The 20557-nt window shown below is 34.9% G+C and overlaps 1 protein-coding gene and 1 long non-coding RNA gene across 3 annotated transcripts in view; both read right to left on the bottom strand.

Moving 5' to 3' along the window:
• Positions 1–2873, bottom strand: part of LOC149480893 (protein jim lovell-like) — a 30262-nt gene extending 27389 nt beyond the window's left edge. For both annotated transcript variants that reach the window (XM_089705836.1, XM_089705837.1), the window contains exon 1: positions 1851–2873. In XM_089705836.1, coding sequence (XP_089561962.1) covers positions 1851–2571 — 721 coding nt within the window. In that variant the 5' untranslated portion in view covers positions 2572–2873. The remainder of the gene's footprint in view (positions 1–1850) is intronic.
• The window catches only part of LOC149480885 (uncharacterized), a 462413-nt gene that overhangs the window by 30151 nt on the left and 411705 nt on the right, over positions 1–20557 (bottom strand). The gene's annotated exons all lie outside the window — the stretch shown is intronic.

Below are 20557 nucleotides of genomic sequence, written 5' to 3'. Positions count from 1 at the left end.
ACGAGAAATTGGGGAAATAATAAAATGGAATAACGTTCAAACTTTTGTATGAATGTGAGGTATATTTAAAATGTCTTTTGAATTGTGACAGATATAAATTGAATATATGGATAATGAAAGCCGAATTTAAAATATATTTTTCGAATTACATGGATACCATTTTAAAATCTAATATTTTGTTAATCAACATACAAATAGATATTATTCATAATAAAATCAATCTACAGTTTCTCTTTTAATAATATAAATTAGACTTCAAATATTAAATTAAATAAACTCCTAACAAACAGTTAACACATTGAAAACGCAATGCACTCCAAGAACTTGGCGGCTAACGAGGTATGAAATTTACACCGACATACGTTCAGAAACGCATGCACCGTGTAAAAATGTTATATCGATATTTAACCTGACGTTAGCGCCTGATTTACAAGCATCACCTCGTAGTTTCACATAAATTACTCTTTCGTTAATTTTATGTTTGTGGCTTTTATGGTTTTTTGTGCACATTTTATTTGACATTTGACGACTGACAATTGTTGGTGGAATTCGGCTGAATAGAGAAAGACCTTTGCCTAATTCCTTTTTATGCAATGTTTACTCGTACTGCGTTCACCGCAATGTTATAATAAAAAATAATCATAATACTTAATCCCATAAAACAAAAACAAAGCATGCCCATCAAAAATAACACTGTAATTAAAAAAAAATATCACTTTACAATAATCAAGACAATAATATGTGTCAATTTAAATGCCACAGCTTATGAACGAATTATGTCACTCAACAAGATATATTTTTCCACGCAGATCAGTGGAATAGTGAATGTTTGCGACATATGAAGGCTAAGTTAAACCTCCTTGCAGATAAGACATCGACACATGAATGGGTGATCTTAATTTATCTGTGAAAGGTTCCGGTTAACACTCGATATCGAACTAATCGAATCATTAAGCCTACATGTGATTTAATAAATCGATAAACTTATCGATATCAGAACCATTAAGTTCTCATAGCTAATCAATTTATATTAAGTCATCGTTATTACCTAGAAGATATAATTTATGAGGTGTGACTGCCAAAATAATAGCAACATTGAACAATAACATAAGAATGTTTCAAAATTAAGCAGAGCTATATTTTTCTGATTAGAATCTAATTGCCTTCAAATCTAGAATATAAAAGTTAAAAGTAACATATCAATTTGGCAAGATGCAATTTATAATATTATAGCATTGAACGTAAAGAAATGAAATTCGACAATGAGCCAACAAGGCCAGTTTTTATAATTATTTTGTTTATTATTGTTCATCCACAACGGCATTGTTGTCACGACCTCCGTTTTTTAAACTACCTACAAATACCTACGTCGATGACAAATTATTTCAACGATTGTCATAATATTTATAAAATTTTAACATTTTACTTCTAAATTGATTTCTCGAATTTTTATTTTATTTTAAGGCTTAATATTGTTGGTATCACTAGAAAGAGTAAAATCAAACAAACAATTGTGTGTTAGATTGTTTGTTGCGTAAACAATTTTCCTTCTAGTGGAGTTGCTTGTTATTATACCATGGACCTCGGGTTTCACAAACAACCTATTAGATAGTCCGCTTCTTATCACTTAATTAATCACAAATATGCAGCCATTCCCTTTCCATCTTATAATTATTTTACTAGCAAAATATTACTGAGAACAAAATTACTGATATCCATAATCCAAATTAGTTAAATGCGTTCGATATAATTTGTTAATATTAAGACACCCATTAATATTAATCCTAAAATCAAAAAATCACCCTGGAATTATTATTATCTACTATTTTACGAACTATTTAAGTACTTACTGTGCGGTGGCGTTAGTGAAAGTGCTGAAACTGCGGGTGGTGGTACAGGCGGGAACATGTCCTGATGTGGTGGAAACATTCTGGGCGGTGGTGGTGCCTCTGTTTCTTGCTCTTCTGGTTCTTGCTTATGTGGAGACCTCCCTCGCGACAGACGTACTGCTTTCAATCCACTCGGCGATCGTCGCATTGACAAGTTCTCTGGTGTATCGGATTCTCCTGAACGACGTCGTGGTCTCGCTTGTTTCCTGCGTGGCTGCGGGCTGTGCGGACTCGCTGGCGGCGATGCAGCCGTGGGCCCGGTGGGAGGACTTCCTACGGGAGACCTCTCAGCCTCCACCATTTCTGGCGTCTCTTGGTCGGCCAAACCTCGCACTTGCAACGACTCTCCCGCACGTATCACAGTTCCGAGCTGCTCCTGCGCCACAGAAACTTCGCCACGATACATAAAATCCACCACAGCTTGCACTTCCCATCCTTGAAAATCTTTGAGCACGATCACCGGGTGCTTGCACGGGTTTTCGCTGAATATCCGACGGAACAGCGGGCTACAGGCACCGAGTAGAACTTTATGCGCGCGTACGCGACGTTCGGAGCACACTAGAGTCACATCGACGAGAGTCTCCGCGTGAAGCAGCGCTTCGAAGGAGCGAAGCAGGTGCGCTTGGTGGTTGTTCCAGCGCAGGCTGTAGTGCTCCTCACCAGCCGTCGGTTTGTCGTCCATCTCGCGTGCCGGTGTGGACGCGTGTGTGATGTCTCGGCTTATCGTGCCGGCGGGCGCAAGCGCGGTTTCGCGCCGCCCTCCGCCCGTTGCACAACCCTTTCGCTCAGATAGTGTTCCCGGCTGGCGGCGTTCGCATTACACAAACGTCAAAGCAAGCACTGCACAGCACTAGAGAGTTGACGCGGACGTGCGGCGCGGTCGGCTCGCGGGCGCGGAATGAACTAGCGGCCGGGACGAGCGCGTGGTACGAAGACGTCGGGCGAATGGTGCGGACTGCGGAGCGCTGGCGAGCCGGGCTTGGCGCTAGCAGGGGCCGCCTTCGGCCCCGCCCTGCGCACACACGAGCCCCCGGCCCCCGCCTGCCACCCGCGCGCGCCACACACCACACATGTCACACAAATACCTACATACGTGACGCCTACTCCACATTATGTATTTTTCAGAATAGGTACCTACCGTTTCGCGGAAGCTTGGAGATAACGTATATAACGTACGGTACGTTAACATGAATAGATACATATTATAACCACGGATATAGATACTAAAGATGATATTCAACTATGCAAAAGAGCGCGTTGTTAGATATTTGAAGAATACTATGAAACATCTGGATAAACGTTAGCCGTAGAACGATAATCTCTTAAGTCTATAAAATGAGTTCATTGAATGGCCAAGAGCAATAAAATATTCCGGGAAAGAATATTGGCCAGACTTGGACGGTGGCGCTAATCCCTTGAATGTGTGGTTAGTTGATGCGATACGAAGTAGAAAGTTTATTATCCAACGATATTATCTTTATTTATGTTTATATTTTTGAGTATAGGTAAGTCTTCTTTCATAGAAATATATCTATCTTTTGTTTTATGCATTACCTACAAAGTTTTAAAATATATTTATTAGGACGAAATTTATTATGATTTAGATAGTAATATATTTATTAGTCTAAAACTTTGATCAAGCAAAAAATATAAATCAAGGTAGGTAAGTAGGTACCTACTGTAAAGGGCTAAAGTGAAAGTGAAAATATGATTTATTACAATTAGTAAAGAAGACAACTTACAATAGGTATTTACTTATCTACTACTTAACTAAGAAATTATGAAATAGTTTCCTAGTCACTTTTCTAATAATAATTATAACAATAGTTTGGGAAATTATAACAAAAACAAAACAGGACTAGAAAAGGGGACAAAAATTTAGAGCAATTAGATTGACGTGTCGATGAAATACGCAAAAACAATTGAATCTAGACGTCTAAATTATATACTAGAACAAGGTCCGCTAAAATTCAAAAAAATGGATTAATAATTTTAGTTAAGAAAGAAAAATATCCTGGTAGGTAGGTAGGTATTTGTTGTGTAAATAAAATTGAACTATGGTAAATAAGGCTCAGACGTTCTTTCTATAGTTCTCTATGAGCCATCTAGAAAATTGTATATCTTAATCAAAATTTAGTCTGATCAGCTCTCTAATCTCTTACTAAATGCTTGACTCTTGAGAATACGTTCGAGTTCATCTCTTGAGGTTTAGAGGAATTAGTGTGTCTGTCTAATCTATTTTATCATTAGCCTGTGCTTAGTTAGATTTGGATTAGATTTCCAACACCAGGCTGAAACTTTTTCACTCCTCTTACCAGAGAATACCTATATCCATAGCCATTGTGTGTATATCTATCTCCTCACATTATTAAATCTGAGATAAGACATAACGTTCTTATAGAGATAAAAATATATCTTCGGAAGCTGGTACAAATACAGTAATTCACTTATTAAGGTTTTAATGTTTCCTATAAGTTAAGTGTTTTAGGGATTACTGGATTAAGAATGATTTACGTGTGGAAATTAGTAGTAATTAGTATACTAAAAATACCCATATTCTTTAAGCTTAGCAGTAGCTGTGAATATTCTTGCGTTGAAATAACTTTTGTTTCCTTAATTTATCCAACGTTATAAAACCTTAGATTAATAATATTCTACTAGCTACTATAGCTTCTACCCGTTGGTTGGACAGGTTGATCAACGTTATTGAAACACCTATTTCATAAATCATACCTACGCCAAAATATGCTCTCTTGAAATAATTATTTGAATACCTAGATTTAATAGACTAGAGACTAGATAGACTTCTAGAAATGTATAGAAGAAAATTTTGAATTCCATCATTAGATACTTCTTGAATTGAATGTCTATACAAACATCGACCTATCAGATTCTGCAACTTTGTTCATTTAGCCTGTGGAGTGTGGTACCTATTCTAATTTTCCTGCGTAATTTGCTATTTTTTACATCGCTAGGTACCTACCCTGTTCCTAATTATAGGTCACATCGGGTAAAGTGTAAGCCTTCTTTGACAAAAGTTAATCGAAAAATAAAATTAGAGCGTTCAACTAAACAAAAATCATGAACTGTATACATATCTTCTTACTATCAATAATGTACAAATTTAAAATTCAACCTACAGAACATTTTGCGAAACGTTTCTACCATCTCGAAGTCTTTCACTGTTAGGAACTTTTACATCTCTTCCCGTATCTATTCGAGATAAAGTTAATTGAATTAAATCTGTATTAATTCTGACGGACCGGTTGGCTTGGTTGGTAGTGGCCCTGCCTTCCAAGCCAGAGGTCGTGGGTTCGATTCCCACCCAGGGCAAATATTATGTGTGTGATGAACATAGATGTTTGCTCTGTGTCTGGGTGTTAGTTATCTATATAAGTATTTATTTAAAAATTATATATTATGTATGTTTATCAGCCATCTGGTCTCCATAACACAAGCGAAAGCTTAGTATGGGATCAGATCTTGCCGTGTGTGAAAATTGTCCAGAAATATTTATTCATCATTATCATCATCATCAGCCGATATACGTTCCCACTGCTGGGACACGGGCCTCCTATGAGGGTACAGGCCATAATCCACCACGCTGGCCAAGTGCGGGTTGGCGGATGACACATGTCGTCGAACTTTTGATTCTTCGACATGCCGGTTTCCTCACGATGTTTTCCTTCACCGTTCGAGCAGTGGTGATGTTACAACATGCGCAGATAACTTGAAAAATATTTATTATTATTATTTAATTATTAAGATAGTTACGAACCAATGCAAAAAACAATCAATTTAAATCACTTTAAAGTACAAAGCATTCATTGCATCTGTCCATCACAACAAATGACCTATAATCATGTAATTACTCTCTATTATCCCAAAATATCACCAAATTACAAACATTAAGTGAGAAATTAATTCGTGCGAACAAGCCCATGCCATATCATATATAGTTAATATTAATTGGTGAATCGCGTGGACTTTATTTGTAGCCAAATGGGCATTTAGTTGCCATAAGTGGGCTATGCGTGTGGACCTGCTTAAAGTGTGCTTTGAACGTATATTAGTGCTGGCAATACGTGGTTCTTGAATTTCTTTGTCGTTATGTTAATCGGTGACTCGAGTTGGTTTAAATTGATGATGAATGTGGGTATTTCTTTGTTCCTATGTATTTGCTAGGTGCTGGTAATTAAGGAATATTATTTACTGATATTGATTAGTGGTCATTTTGTCTAGAGATATCTGCTATCGGGCTTATTATGTCCTATATCTTCTTTGGAAGACTATCTGGATGCAGAATGTTATTAATTTGCATTGAGATAATATTACTACATGGAGGAGACACCACGAACAAAATCTGTGCGCCATTTTTTTGCTCTAACTAAGTTTTTAAAATTATTATCTAGTTAGGTACTTACCGATAAAAGTTATTCCTTTGCACTTTTCCGTATTATTTGTATTATTTGTGCAATATCGTATAACACACACGAAGGCATATTTGATGCGTTTCACTTTAAAACAAATAAAAATGAGCGTGCAGTTACGCCATATGGCGTATGTTGAGCGGAACATAAGTGATGTAGGCGGTGTCGTCTCCATATGTGTATCTCAATGTTAATTTGTGCTAAATTACTAACATCATCAAAACCTAATACTTGGATAAAATTGCCTATACTTAGGTATGTTATTCCAGGATTTAATCTTGATTGAAAGCTTTACAAATCTATTAGAGATTTGATTACTTAGGGTCCTGAGATATTCCTGTTTCATTAAATAACTAGTGAGATTGTTGCTTAAGAAGAGTAGATACCTACCTACATATGTAAGATTCGAAATTTTCCTTCGTTAGTAATAAAACCGAAAAGACGGAAAATATTTCCTTTGTGACTGGTAAGCTCTGAACGTGACCTAATTTATGAATAAGCATACTCGGTTGCCTTATAATAATAACGGAAAACATAATACAACGCGTTTTCAATGTAACGTGGAAGTGTATAAAAATAAGCCAGTGTAAAAATTAATAAAGATTTTTTATGATATAAGTCAGGTTTATTGCAGCTTTATAAACTGAAAATGCACATCTCGATTTAGAAGTTCACACAATTGATACTAATAATTTGAACCTTTACAATATGCCTTAACTTAACCAAATGTAATTCGTTTTCGATCACATATCCGCTAACTAAACACGGCGCTAACCAAAACAAAAACATGGCAGCCAATAAAAAATAAATCAAACCGAATTCGAAATTCAAAACTTTAAATTCCACGCGTGGCTAATACATCAGGCCGAATTACCCTTACGTGTGTACCATTAGCCATTAATGTGTGAGCCGCCGATACGATCTGACCTCCGCAGACCGCGTGGAACAACGCTTTCCGAGTTTTCGGTAATAACGCATTTCAACTTGATTTATACCTTCGAATATGTTTATTTGCGTGGTGTATTTTGTACTGGATTTAAGTCTGTAATTTATTTACGCACTTAATTGTGAACAATTCTTTTTGTCGCTTTCGCTAGGGCGATATTTTCCTTTAAGCTCCGACACGTGTTTTAGATTTTTATTGCTCAGCCGGAAAACAAGGCTGCTTTTTGCTGCTTTTTGCTTATCCCTCGACGGACTAGTTATAATTTTGTTTGTGTTATTCGTCTACACCTGTATTTTATATATTTTTGTTTATAGCATTATTGGTATCTATCGAATAGATTTTAATTAAGTTTAAAATTATTAATTATAAATTTAAGTGTTGAGTTTATAGATTTAGATTTTAATTTATATCCAACTAAAGCAACAGTTACCCCTAAAACTAAAAAAATACCAACAAAAATAAATTCTATCCTACACTGGATAATATATTCCGTCGCAGCTAGTGTAAAAATGCATTATTTTTCAGTTATATTCGTGTTCTGACGTGCGAGGGCGTTGGAGCAGAGGACATGAATACTCTCCACCTAGACGCAGCACTTTTCTTGACTTGTGAACTCGCAGAGCAAGATGAAATAGAGACTGTTTTTATTTATGTTTTGATTCCCAATTGAAGAGATATCCATAATCCTATGATAATTTTCTAAATTCTATGGATCAAAAGTAATGTACGATAGGTTTCTTTTAGGAACTCGACGTACAAAATTGTGTAATTGTCAAGGAAGATTCGGTAAAATTTTGTATTTAGGTGTTTATGACAAAGAAAAGGATAAAAAGAACGAATGTTTAAAGTTCTTCATATCTTAGGCTTTTCTATCTACTCTAAGACAGCATTTTATGTCCAAGCTTAGCATTAAGCTTTCAATAGTAAACAACTTTACTAAACACATTACCTACTTTTTTCACTCCACTTTTTCTATTGCTACCACCTCCCAAAATTTTGCTAAAGCTAAAGCATTTACTTGGGTCCCTTCAAACACATTTCATTTAGGTAAAGTTTTTATTTACGAATCTCTATTCCCACTTACCCTGTGCAACCCCTCATGCATGTTATGTTCATATCACCGGCTGAAGTTGGAGCAAGTAAAAAAGCTCGTCTGCCAACTTGAAGCGAACCACTTAGATTAGTTTGGCACTGCACTTACTAACTTTAACAATACTTATTACTTAGATGTTTTATATTCGATGCCGTTTTTCGATTTATTCGATGTGTGCTTTTTGGTGCTGAAGTAAGTACCTTTTTTTTTTTTTTTTTATAGTGGGGAAATCTTCCAAAGATACCCACGGCCCCCGGGGAAGGAGCCGTGGGTTATGTCGGATTCTTACCGACTAAAACCCCACTGTGTTCCGTCGAGCCGCTTTAATGATGGGGCCGCGGGTATTTGTTGGAATTCTTCCGCTACTAAATTATGTTATGTAAACAAATTATGATATTTTAACTAGTTAGTAAATGATCCATTGATATGAAAACAAAATCCTCAGACATAAGCTAGCGAAATAGTGTAGGTTTAAGTGATAGCTTTGAGAATCTCTCAAATCTAAAAAAATATAATTTAATTTAAAGCTATGTATAGTATGTATTTAAAAGTTTCTTTCCACATACATACTTAAGCAGGTAAGTAAGTATTTGCTTTTAGTGAGCAAAGCCTTCAGCAACAACGGGATTGATATTAATTTAATCCTATCTTGATTCTTGCGTTTGTACGATTTGTGGTTGCATAGAGCAAGGAATGGTCAATCTAAGTCAGTTGAAAATTACATTTCCTAGAAATCCTCTTACTAATTCTATAATTCCTGTAACCATTTTTATAAACAGTAATAAATTCGGAATACAACTATGTAAATACTTTACTGTTTATAAATACGAACTTGCGGAATGTAGCGTACAATTTTTAACTTACTCTATGGTTGGTATAAATTATCTTTAGCATAGACAATAGATGAGCATAGAGCACGGTAATGAATCAGATGTGTATCAGCGGACGTGTGAGAACATACGGCCGAAATACCCGCCGTAAATATCGGCTCGCGTGCGATTTGTGTTGCAATTTTAAATTTTTAGACATGGCATTCTAATTCTTTTAAACATTTTTTTTAATTGGAATTTAATTAGAATGTTTCTGGATATATACGCCTTTATATTTTTTTGTCGTTGTAGTAGGTGAGAGTATCGTAATTTTTTGGTACCTGCTAACTAATTATTTGTAAAAAATATTGCATTTCTGCTACGATTAAGTTGTAATATCGTCGTAGGCAAAATGGATAAAATTTTCAGATTTTTAGCACCTTTTCAATCTATTTACTCATAATAAGTCGGTTTTAAATATGAAACAGTACATTTAAACTAGTCTTATCCGAGAAAATTCGGCAGCACATCTGTGTTACTCTATAAAAATGTGCCAGAAAGTAAAATTTATAAAACTTGCCGGGTCTATTTTTAAGCAAGTCTACAGCAGTTCGTGCACACACAAGGCTCGCCCGGGGCGGGAAAATAAAAGTTAACCTGTACTGATAAGCGCCGAAAATTTTCAATGCTTTCCACATTTCACAGTTTCGCGTTGCCTTTGGTTTATTTTAAGAGCTTGTTAATGGATAAGATAATGTTGATTTAAATAATGTAGTGTATTGTGTTGGAACATTGTCTATTTTGCTGCTGAATCGAAGTGATGTGTTTTATTGAAATACTTTAGAAGCTGTCCAGTTAACCATAAAAATGAAATGAATTTAAATTATGTTTTATTGTACTTAATGTCTAATGTCTATACATATATTTAAAATAGTAACAATCGAGTTAATTGCCGATTCTTCTCGAGCAGTAGCAGCGAGATTTCGAATACGTGATAGTTAAAAAAAATTCCAATGCTTAAAAAAGTTAACATGAACAAAAAAGTTTTTGATATTGAGTTTGAATTTTACATACCTCAAATATCTTCTGAACTAGCATTCTATTTGATTTGTCCGCCTCGGCTTTGCTTGACACAAAATAAACCGTCAAATGCAATTAGTAAAGGCAGATAGGTCATCCTCTCTGTAGTATGAAAGCGAGTATCTGCGTAATAGAGACCAAGTTGTTACCGCAGAAAAAGTAAATTATTTTTAATGTAAATTTCTACATTCTTAGAGAAAAGTATTATTCTGTATATCTATAATAGATTTTTCGTTCATTAATTAACAGTAATGATACACTTTAAAAACTTTTTGCAGTGAATTAAAGTTTCAATAAACCAATTCGTAACAGTAAATTAATAAGATTAATACAAAATTTCACTAATTATAGTTCGTAAAAAGATAAAACTATTGCTAGTCACATGAATCTAAAAGAAATCGAAATTAACAAGTCATGCTTGCGAGTCATAAAAACCTTTGTTCATACACGACTCTGTACGTTAAAAATTATTTATTTCACAGAAAGCTAATACCCAAATATACCGTAAGGGCCATTAAGGTGTAAACATCACCCATGGATGCATATAAAGACAAAGGACAATGTACCTGGGTTTTGCCGTCACACGTTCGCTTTCCGAGAACAGATAACAAAAGACAATATACTTTTATGACATATGCGGATTTAGCATAGACAATTTCTTTTGACAGCCAAGCGTCAAATTAAAAAAAAAAATGGTGCGTGTTGTTAATGTATTGAACTGTCATTTGAAATGGATACGTTCTGAATTTGAAATTCCTTTTTGTTTCTAATTTTAACACGGTAATCAGAGCGCTTGTTCTTTCAAATTTGAATTATAGATTAGTTTATTATACAGTTATGTTATGTAGTCCGCAAATAACAATACGCACCAGTTTTTGAAGGAAAATAAACAGAATCTGGCTTTGTCATGCTCCAATCCAATAAACGCACTTTACGTAACACGAATTCGGAAGTTCAGATAAGGGCATTAATGGATTGAATGACATAAATGTGACGTCACTACACATATTTCAGTCGCTCGCATGTCGGTCAACCAATTTAGTTCGACCTCTGTTACGTGAACTGCGTCTCTTGTGTTTTAAATAAAAGGGGAGGTGTGTGGGTCATATTATGTTGGTCGTGAAGTTTATCAGATAGTTTCGGGGAAACTATGCGTGGTCCGGTTTGCGCCTTAAGGGTTAGATTACGATCATACATTAGCATTTTCAGTACGTGGCTTCGGTTTTGGCTTGTCTTGAGGTCATGTGTTAATGTGTCACGCGATTTTTATACCGACCTTTAATTTTATTGGCTAAATGTGTGGAACGCTTATGGCTTTTATCTATGAAGTTTCAAGAGTTTTTATTATAGCTTCAAGAATTTATCGCGTTATTGTGTTGTTTTTTGTTTAGTATTTTATTAACTAAATAAGCATTTTTTTTTATTTTTATTTTTTTTAGATTTTGTACATTATTTCATTTAACACGCAGAAGAAATTAAGACTTTTTACATTAACCACGGATAAAAAACGCATTAATCGTCAGTTAACTAGTTACAAATAAGTTTCTATAAACAAAACAAATTAATAACGGGCTATTAAATGAAGTGGTAACACTTAACCATCAATGTGAGGTTACCGTCTAAACTACAGTTAAAACAGCTAATGTTCGAAGCAATTGTCGGTGGGCCAAGATTAATAGACGGGGCGTTACAGGCGAAATTTTGTGAACCACAGTTTAATGTTGATATTAATAGTGTGAGCGTAATAATTGTTGATAGAATTTGCATAATTCGAACGTAGACGTTTTAAGAATCAACTAAAATATAGCGTATTAAAAATTTAATACGCTTTTATAAGCTACATCCTATATTCCTATGTTTGAATGATTCGATTGTACTTACCTAAAAAGACCGATTTGATTGAAGCTACACTTATTGAGGATCGATGACAATACCATAATTTTATACGTTATTCTTATTTGTATTGTTTTTTGAAAACTTAAAATTATTCTTAATAATTAGTACCTAGGTAGGTTACTCTGAAATTACTGAGAATCTGTCTATTTACATATATGTATGTCAAAATGTGTTAAACGGGCAATCAAGCAATCACACTCTAATCATTGGAACTCAGCTTACAATTTCAGCACTAAACGATAACTTAATACAGTACAGTTACAATGCTCAATGCTCTTTCTCCGAAAACAAATGTGGCCCTCAATAAAAACATAGCATGCAGGTACATGACAATATAATAGAAAAGGATATACGTAATAAATGTTTTGTCCGTCGGTCTGTTTGTTTCACAATACAAAAAACCTGGTTCGAACATTATGCGTGTATGTGCATGAGTCACTAACAGGTATAATTTAAGTTTTTGTTAAACTCGTATAATTATTAGAAAACTAGTAGATGGCTGTGGATTTGTTTGTGGTACAAGGATAGTAAGTAATGGAAGTCTGTGTCCGAATTTATGGATACCTAATCGAAAACAACTTCATCGGTTCAGTAACTTTGACATGACAACAACAATATTTCTCATCAATTAAAACAACTCCAAAAATCGTCTGATTACTAAATGTGCCAAAACTGAGATATGAAAATCATGCATCGAAAACAACCGTTTCTAATTAAACTACCGACAGTATAAAAAGCTTAAAAATATCGATCCAAAGTATATTAATAGGGGTTACAACATTTTGGGGTTGTGATTCATTAAGCACGATACATCGCACTCGTGCACTACCAAAACATTTTACTCATAGATTAAAAAACAGATGTGACATTGTTTTTACTATAGTATCTATTATTTATCTATTTATGTTACCTTTACATGATGATACGATATTCTGAAGAGAACTACAGCTTCGTGTAAAAGCACTGATGCATGAAAATTTCGAGCTTTCATTAGGTATATACCTAAGCAATTAATAAATTAAAATGTTCATAAATGATACCTTTTTGTTTACCTTTTCGAAGAAGTAGTTAGTCACGAACACGATGTCCAGCGTATCATATTATTTACTGTCTTCTTTGAAGATCTTCTGTTTTCATACCCGGGTGAAACTAAAAAATAAGAAATATTATTTATTGTTTATATCTTCAGTTATAAAATATACGTTATGGTTGCCAAAAAATATAGAAGAAAGCGGTATGAGAGTCTCGTATCTGCGTATATAATCAAATCCGGCGTATATTTTGGTAATACACCGCTAACACGCGAGCAAACACACGTGCCCTCGCTAATGCAAATTAATAACCTCTAATAACTGATTACAGGTTGATTTTTATTGGAAAAAAGGAATATTTTAGATAAAGGGTATTTAATTATGTTTAATAAAAATATGGAATGTTTTCAAACTGTAGTAAGTATGCCCTATGGTCAATATGCTAATTCGCTATGATTAATGAAAGTATACAAATATACTACATTTTACTATTAATGAATTTAATTGCAAACCAAGAGAAAAATAGCGTACCTTGTTATTTTAATCTATGTCCCTTTCCAGACTACAAACCATGTCTTGCAATTTCCAGAAATTAGGAACAGTGTCTAACTTTTTAATGAGAGAAAAAAAAACATGCCGTACACACGATATGAGCTGATTCGGGCCGTACCAGGCCGCGCCGACCGTGTATAATTGCTCTGTCTTCTACGTGTGTGCACTTATAACTTTTCACAAACATTTGAACAGCGAATTTGGGCGTTCTTTTTTAATTTTTTTTCTTTTTGTATGTTGCCAGTTTTTTTATGGCAGTTTTTTGTTTAAAGCAATGAGGTTTCATATTTTGATGCCTATTAAAATAGTATTTTAATTTTGTGTACTAGCAAATTTTGTATTGAATAAAATCTCATTACAGGTGAGTTCACATAGCGTCACCGTATAACAAATTTCGATATTTTTCGATTCTCATGATTTAAAAATGATGTCACGTCTGATGGTCTGTAATAAAATAAATTATAATATTCCCACAAAAAATCTGTAACTAATAGGTCTAACTTAGCAACAATTTTGTCTAGATTAAATATTGCCACAGACGTTTTTGTGTGGGATTAAAATTGCAATTTATATCCGTGGTATAACAGTTTAAAATTTTGTAGAACAACCGAAAAACTCATGTTCCGCAATAGAAAAGGCGTGCTATTTTGACACTGTGTAGAAACAGTATGAAAAATCACTTGAAAACGATTTAACGGTTGATTAACTTCCGAATCAAGTGGGTCGATGCCGTGTTGACACGGAGGCGTATTGTGACACAATTGAACATGTTTCGAATTATTTGAAAAAAGAATCCACAGATACAAAATCGTATAGGGTGAAACTGTAAAGGTAACAATTCAAGTCGGAAAAAATAATAGACAGATAAAAAATGTCGCAAAGAAAACTGTAAATCATGAATAGATTTTTTGTATGCTCTAACATAATAACACTCACGGAATAGGTATTTGATGTAAGATTTAATAATATTCAACTTTATTATTGAACTGAATTTTCTTTCGCTTGTAGGTATTTCGTTTTTCTGTCCTAACTCATGCGCTGTGATGTGGATATACCTAGATATAGATAGCAAATATCGGTATAATTTTCAAAAAATAAGTTGAAAGTAATGTTTGAAGTACCTAAGTAATAAATAAAAGGCTTAATGATTTTTTTGATCAAATAATAAAATATATAATTAATTTAATTTCTGTAAAGTTAGTCGACTTACTAAAAAGTGTGATGATATTGATATTTGATAGTTACTTACCTATATACATTTTTTGCACATATAAATGTAATACAGATATGTTCATAAATTGATTTGTTTTTTCTGGGAAATATTTAAAAAAATCAACGAAATCCTACTTATTAATATTTTTATCAAAACATTAATTTATGCGAGTCTGGCTGTATAGTTATGAATTCTTTCAGTTGAACAAGCGATTACGAATAGATTATATTATGATCACTTTGAGCGTGGGACAGCTGCGTAAACGGAACGCAACTGTGACGAATCGATTAGAAAACGATTTTTCAATATAACGGTAGCCGAGCGATTTACATCTAGATTGTTACGTGGCAATTTAACGTGATCGAAAATTTCCTTTGCGGGTTTGCGCATTGGAGCTTCAATTGTCATTTCATAAGCCACGACACACCGGGGCTGGCCAGTTTCGATTGACCCCCGTCCGGTGGAGGAATGCGGCCGGTTTGTGAAGTGGTGTCGATATCGGGGCGGGGCGGGAGGGCTCTCATTACAACGGTCAGTTGACACATTGTCACAGCACGATTTCACTGTCCGGCGAGACGTGACGAGTTACGCGTGGTTTTTATTTCTGCCAATGACGGCTGAGGCGTGGTGTCAGCGCGGATCTATTGTGGCCGGGTGACCCTTATTGCGACGGAGTAGAGGCCATTCGTGAGTCACACACGAGATAAGGCGACCGGTAATGGGAGTATGTTTTTTTCCACACACGCCCATATTGCGTCAACTGTTTTAGAATTCAGTCGCGGTTGCAGATTGTAATGTTGAGCAATTTGTCGTGATTGATGGATTGTTTGGGAAATATTGTGTTGGAACGTTTAACATTTATTGTATTTAAGATGAACCTATTATTATCTACTGTTACCGTATCCTATAAGGATTTTATTCATTTATTACCTACTACCTAGATACCTAATTGATGTAAAACTCATAAGTGTAACTGTTAGTGTTTGTGAATATGTTTCCCTATTTTAAACACATAAAACAGAAAAATATTATACTTAAACACATTTCATAAACATTACAAACATTATAAATAACTCCCGACAAATCACAAAGCACCTCGAAAACCCGACCGTAAGGGTGACAAATCAACATCGAGCTATGCTGCGCTGTACTGCGCTGTGCTGTGTTTGGTCAACTCGCTCGTCTAATATTTTAATGAGGATACAAACAAACCATGCTGCGCTGCGCTGTGTGAGGCTACGCTCTGTTTAAAAACGCAGCAGTCTCGAGCGAGGCGCGCTACCCGCCGTGCTGAGCCGCGCTGTGCCGAACTGTGCTATGTTTTTATGGAGCTCTGCCATGCTGCGCTGTGTCGAGCTTATCACTACATAGTATAAAATAAAGTCGCTTTCTCTGTCCCTATGTCCCTATATCCCTTTGTACGCTTAAATCTTTGAAACTACGCAACGGATTTTGATGCAGTTTTTTTTAATAGATAGAGTGATTCAAGAGGAAGGTTTATATGTATAATAACATCCATTAAATAGTGGAGAAGTACTGTTATTTTTGAGGTTTCTAATGTGATGTCGTAAAAAATTACATTTATTCCGCTTACATTGCAAACGCAGGCTGAACGCCCTACGAGTTTTATCAAAATAAATAATAATGTACTAAGTATTTATACACATTGAAAAGGTCTACAGAAAAGTCCGCGATGGTATATGTCTATCTCTTATGGATAACCCACAATAACTTATTTTTGTCATTTACTTTTTACGACAAATAATGGCTAATTTTCGAAGCGATTTTAACCAATACAGCATTAATCCTTAACCAATTAAATACCTTGAATACATTGTTCATTTAATATATTATGGCCCTTTACACCGTATGATTTAAGTGAATATTTTCGAAGATATTACAGATTTAAAAATTGCGGGACGTAGCGTTTGCGGCGGTAACGGCCGGCCGCCCGGCTAAACTAAACTAAACTAAAAAAAATGTCGTGTGGTTTTATGAAACCACGGTAAAAGTGAAACTGTTCGAACGGTTCCGAACACTGCTTTGTGTAGCGCATGTCGCGTGACGGTCGGCTGCCGAGACCAAAAAGTTTGAGACGATGTAATAAAAGTTTCACTTTAAAAACAGAACTTCTTTTTCAAAACAAAATAAACTTCTAAGTAATAATAATAAACATATCAAAGCACATATTTATCTATGTTTGGCTTAGTTTTGAGCCTTGTCTGTCCATCTTTTCCCAAGTAAAAATCATGGGAACTTCAGATATCTCTTCATTGTCATCGTCTTGCTCGGTTTCGTATGTCTCTTCTTGTATCTCCACGTTGTCTTCCACCTCACTGTCATTTTCGTCTTCATAGCAGAAACAGAACTTGATTCTTCCAGCAACAATCTGATTTGATCATCGTTCATTTTGACATGAAGTATGGCCTAAAAAATTGGTCAAAATGTAATTTAGAGCAACATTCATACATATATTTTACTATACATACTTCATAAAGTATTCAAAGTCTTAAAAAATATATAAATGTACAAAATATATAATATTAATACTTACACAAAAACTTGCACCTATACTCGCGTCGGTCTCACGGACCGATTGGCGCCAAATGCGTGAACTTCTGCCGACCACGCCGCGACCTGCACTAAAATGAAGTTAGCCCCAAATCCGGAAACTAGCAAGGAACTCGACTTCACAGGATTTACCTGCATAAAAATAATTACGAAAATGTGTTTCGTCGGTCTCACAGACCAACGCGCGAGTATAGGAAGGTTAAAAAACGTAGCTTAAGAAACACAGCACAGCACAGCGCAGTATCGTTTAATTGTTAAAAAAACGTAGCTTATGAAACACAGCACAGCACAGCGCAGTACAGCGCAGCATAGCTTGATGTTGATTTGTCACCCTAACTTATAGTAACATTAATATCTGACAATTTGTACTGTTTATGCTGACATTAGATGCTTCAAGATGAAATTTAATGTAAGGTAATAATAGTATAAGCGTAATCCCTAAGATATCTGAGATTTGATTTGCTTTGTTCGATGTGACTGGCACATCGCTCCAGCACGCGCCGTGCCGCCAAAACGAAGGGCAGTGACCTCTTATCTGTCAAATTTGAAATTTATTGCGCAGTGCTGCCAACATAATTAAAAAGCGATATGCAGTTGTGCCAAATTATTATAATCTGTAAAATATTGATGCAATCGAAAATTTTTTTTTAATACGTTAGTGTAACTTTAATTTTTGTTTCTAATTATTTTTACGGTATTAAAATAATACAGTATTTGTTGAATATTAGAGCAAACATAATATATAACATTGCTTGAGAATTCATTTATTTAAATAATTTAAACGAAAAATAATTAAAACCCAAAGAAGTTATTATTATGTATAGTTAAGTTATAAAAACAAATTAATTTCTATACACGTATTATTGGACATGAACAGTGTTATAATTTGTATTTTTTACAACAAAGGCCACGATTAAATCGGTTCTCAAGACGATTCGGACCGCGCACGTAATGGCCGAGTTATCGACATCGACATATCTCGATACTATCGATAACATTCACACGTAGCACACGCTCTAGTCGTCTGTCGATAGAGATGCGCTGGCGGGTGCTTTGTTGCCATTATCGAATATCGATATCGATAGTATGGCGGTCCTGTCACTCAAACTTTTTGAGGTTTTTATGCGTGATATACTTATTACTCATTGTTATGTTACGGGTAGTTTAAAGTAATTTATTACTATTTTTGATAGTTTTCTATACATCTATACAAATATTATAAAGAGGAAAGGTTTGATTTTTTGTTTGTTTGTTTGTTTGTATGAATTGAATAGGCTCCGAAACTACTTGGCAGATTTGAAAAATTCTTTCACTGTTGGAAAGCTACATCATTTCTGAGTGACATAGGCTAGGTTTTATCCCGGAAATCCCACGGGAACGGGAACTATGCGGGTTTTTTTTTGAAAACGCGGGCGAAGCCGCAGGCGGAAAGCTAGTAAGTTATAATTTCTGATTAATAATAATAAGTGTATGGTGTACAAGTAAGTGGGTATAAACTTTAAATGTTATAGAAAACTACCTGCTCCGCGCGGTTTCACCCCCGTGGCTCCATTCCTGTTGGTCGTAGCGTGATGATATACCTATAGCCTATAACTTTCCTCGATAAATGGGCTATCTAACACCGAAAGAATTTTTCAAATCGGACCAGTAGTTCCCGAGATTAGCGCGTTCAAACAAACAAACTCTTCAGCTTTATAATATTAGTTAGATTCGTCGATTCTGAAAATTGGCTCACCACTCATCAGCATAAATATCTATTTTTTTACAAATTTTTATGCAGCAGTTTATTTTTTTTAATGACCAAAAAACTGAACCGTCACAACGTGGGTGTTGCGTATTATCTCCTATTTGGAAGTGTTTCTTGATGCTTTGACAAATTCTATAATAAAAGCGTAGGTACACGTTTTGCTTCGAATTAAGTTTTAAAAGCAGACATGAATTTTTATACAATTAAATCCCCATATTATTTTTTATTTAGTATCTTTGTGTTTGGTTGATATAAATTTAATTATAATTTCGTTTTCCTAGGTTTCAAATGAGATGTCATTTTTAAAATATACTTAACCTATCTCATAATTAGTAGATTTTATTTTAGTTATTGTTATTTCCTGGCTCCTGCACTCTACAAAATTTCAATCGAACTGGACATTATTTGTTTTGTCCATTCATGTTACTGTAACATAATTACTTGGATAATTTTAAGCCGTTTAAGATTCAGTATCTGGTAAAAGACTTGTCAGTGGCGTATTGACGGATGGAATGATTTTGTTATCTGTATTTGAAATATTTCTTTATATTGTTTGCATGGACGTATAAAAAAAGACGGACGCCGTATTACGAACAAACAACGTGAAGCCACCATAGTAAGCTAGCGATCGTGTAAAGACAATAAACACGCACACACTCTCACCATAGTAAGCTAGTCGGCCGCCATTAGGTCGTGAACTACCGACTGATTAACTGCGTCACTGTTTCACAAAAAATATTTAAAATGCCGTCTTGCGTGGTTAAATGGTGTCGCAACAGTACAATTTTAAATAACAAAACACAAGGGATTACATTCCACAGGGAAGCAAGTTATTTCTTTTATGTTTTAATGACAAAATTATTACGGCAAAATTTATAGAAAAAAATACAGCCGCCATTGTCATCAGGACAGCTGTTGCCATGGCAACATGGCACACACACATGGATGTTTCGCCGCCATTACTAGGCTTCACTCAATGTTTAGGCGATATACCGTCCGTCTTTTTTTATACGTCCATGATTGTTTGATTTTAAATCACTTAAATAGAATCGTCGAAACATCATTATAAACATAAAAAGCTTCTGTATTTATATAAATAAAAAACAAAAATAACATCCAATTAAAAAAACAACTCCAACCTGTTATGTCAAGAAAAAAAAAACACAATCCAAGCAAATATCACACATTCTATTTTCAAAAACGTGTCCTGCAGGGACGGAAAAAACAACAAAACAGATCTGAATAATTTGTCAAAATGACACATTCTATTTTCAAAAAGGTGTCCAGGAAGGCGTACTCG

This window comes from Colias philodice, chromosome 17, assembly GCF_061535455.1.
Source record: "Colias philodice isolate Cphi_HAF_F1 chromosome 17, ilColPhil1 Martin Lab GWU primary, whole genome shotgun sequence".
NCBI classification, from domain to species: Eukaryota; Metazoa; Arthropoda; class Insecta; order Lepidoptera; family Pieridae; genus Colias; species Colias philodice.
The sequence above is the reverse complement of the archived record's forward strand: the minus strand, read 5'-3'. Positions and strand labels throughout refer to the sequence as shown.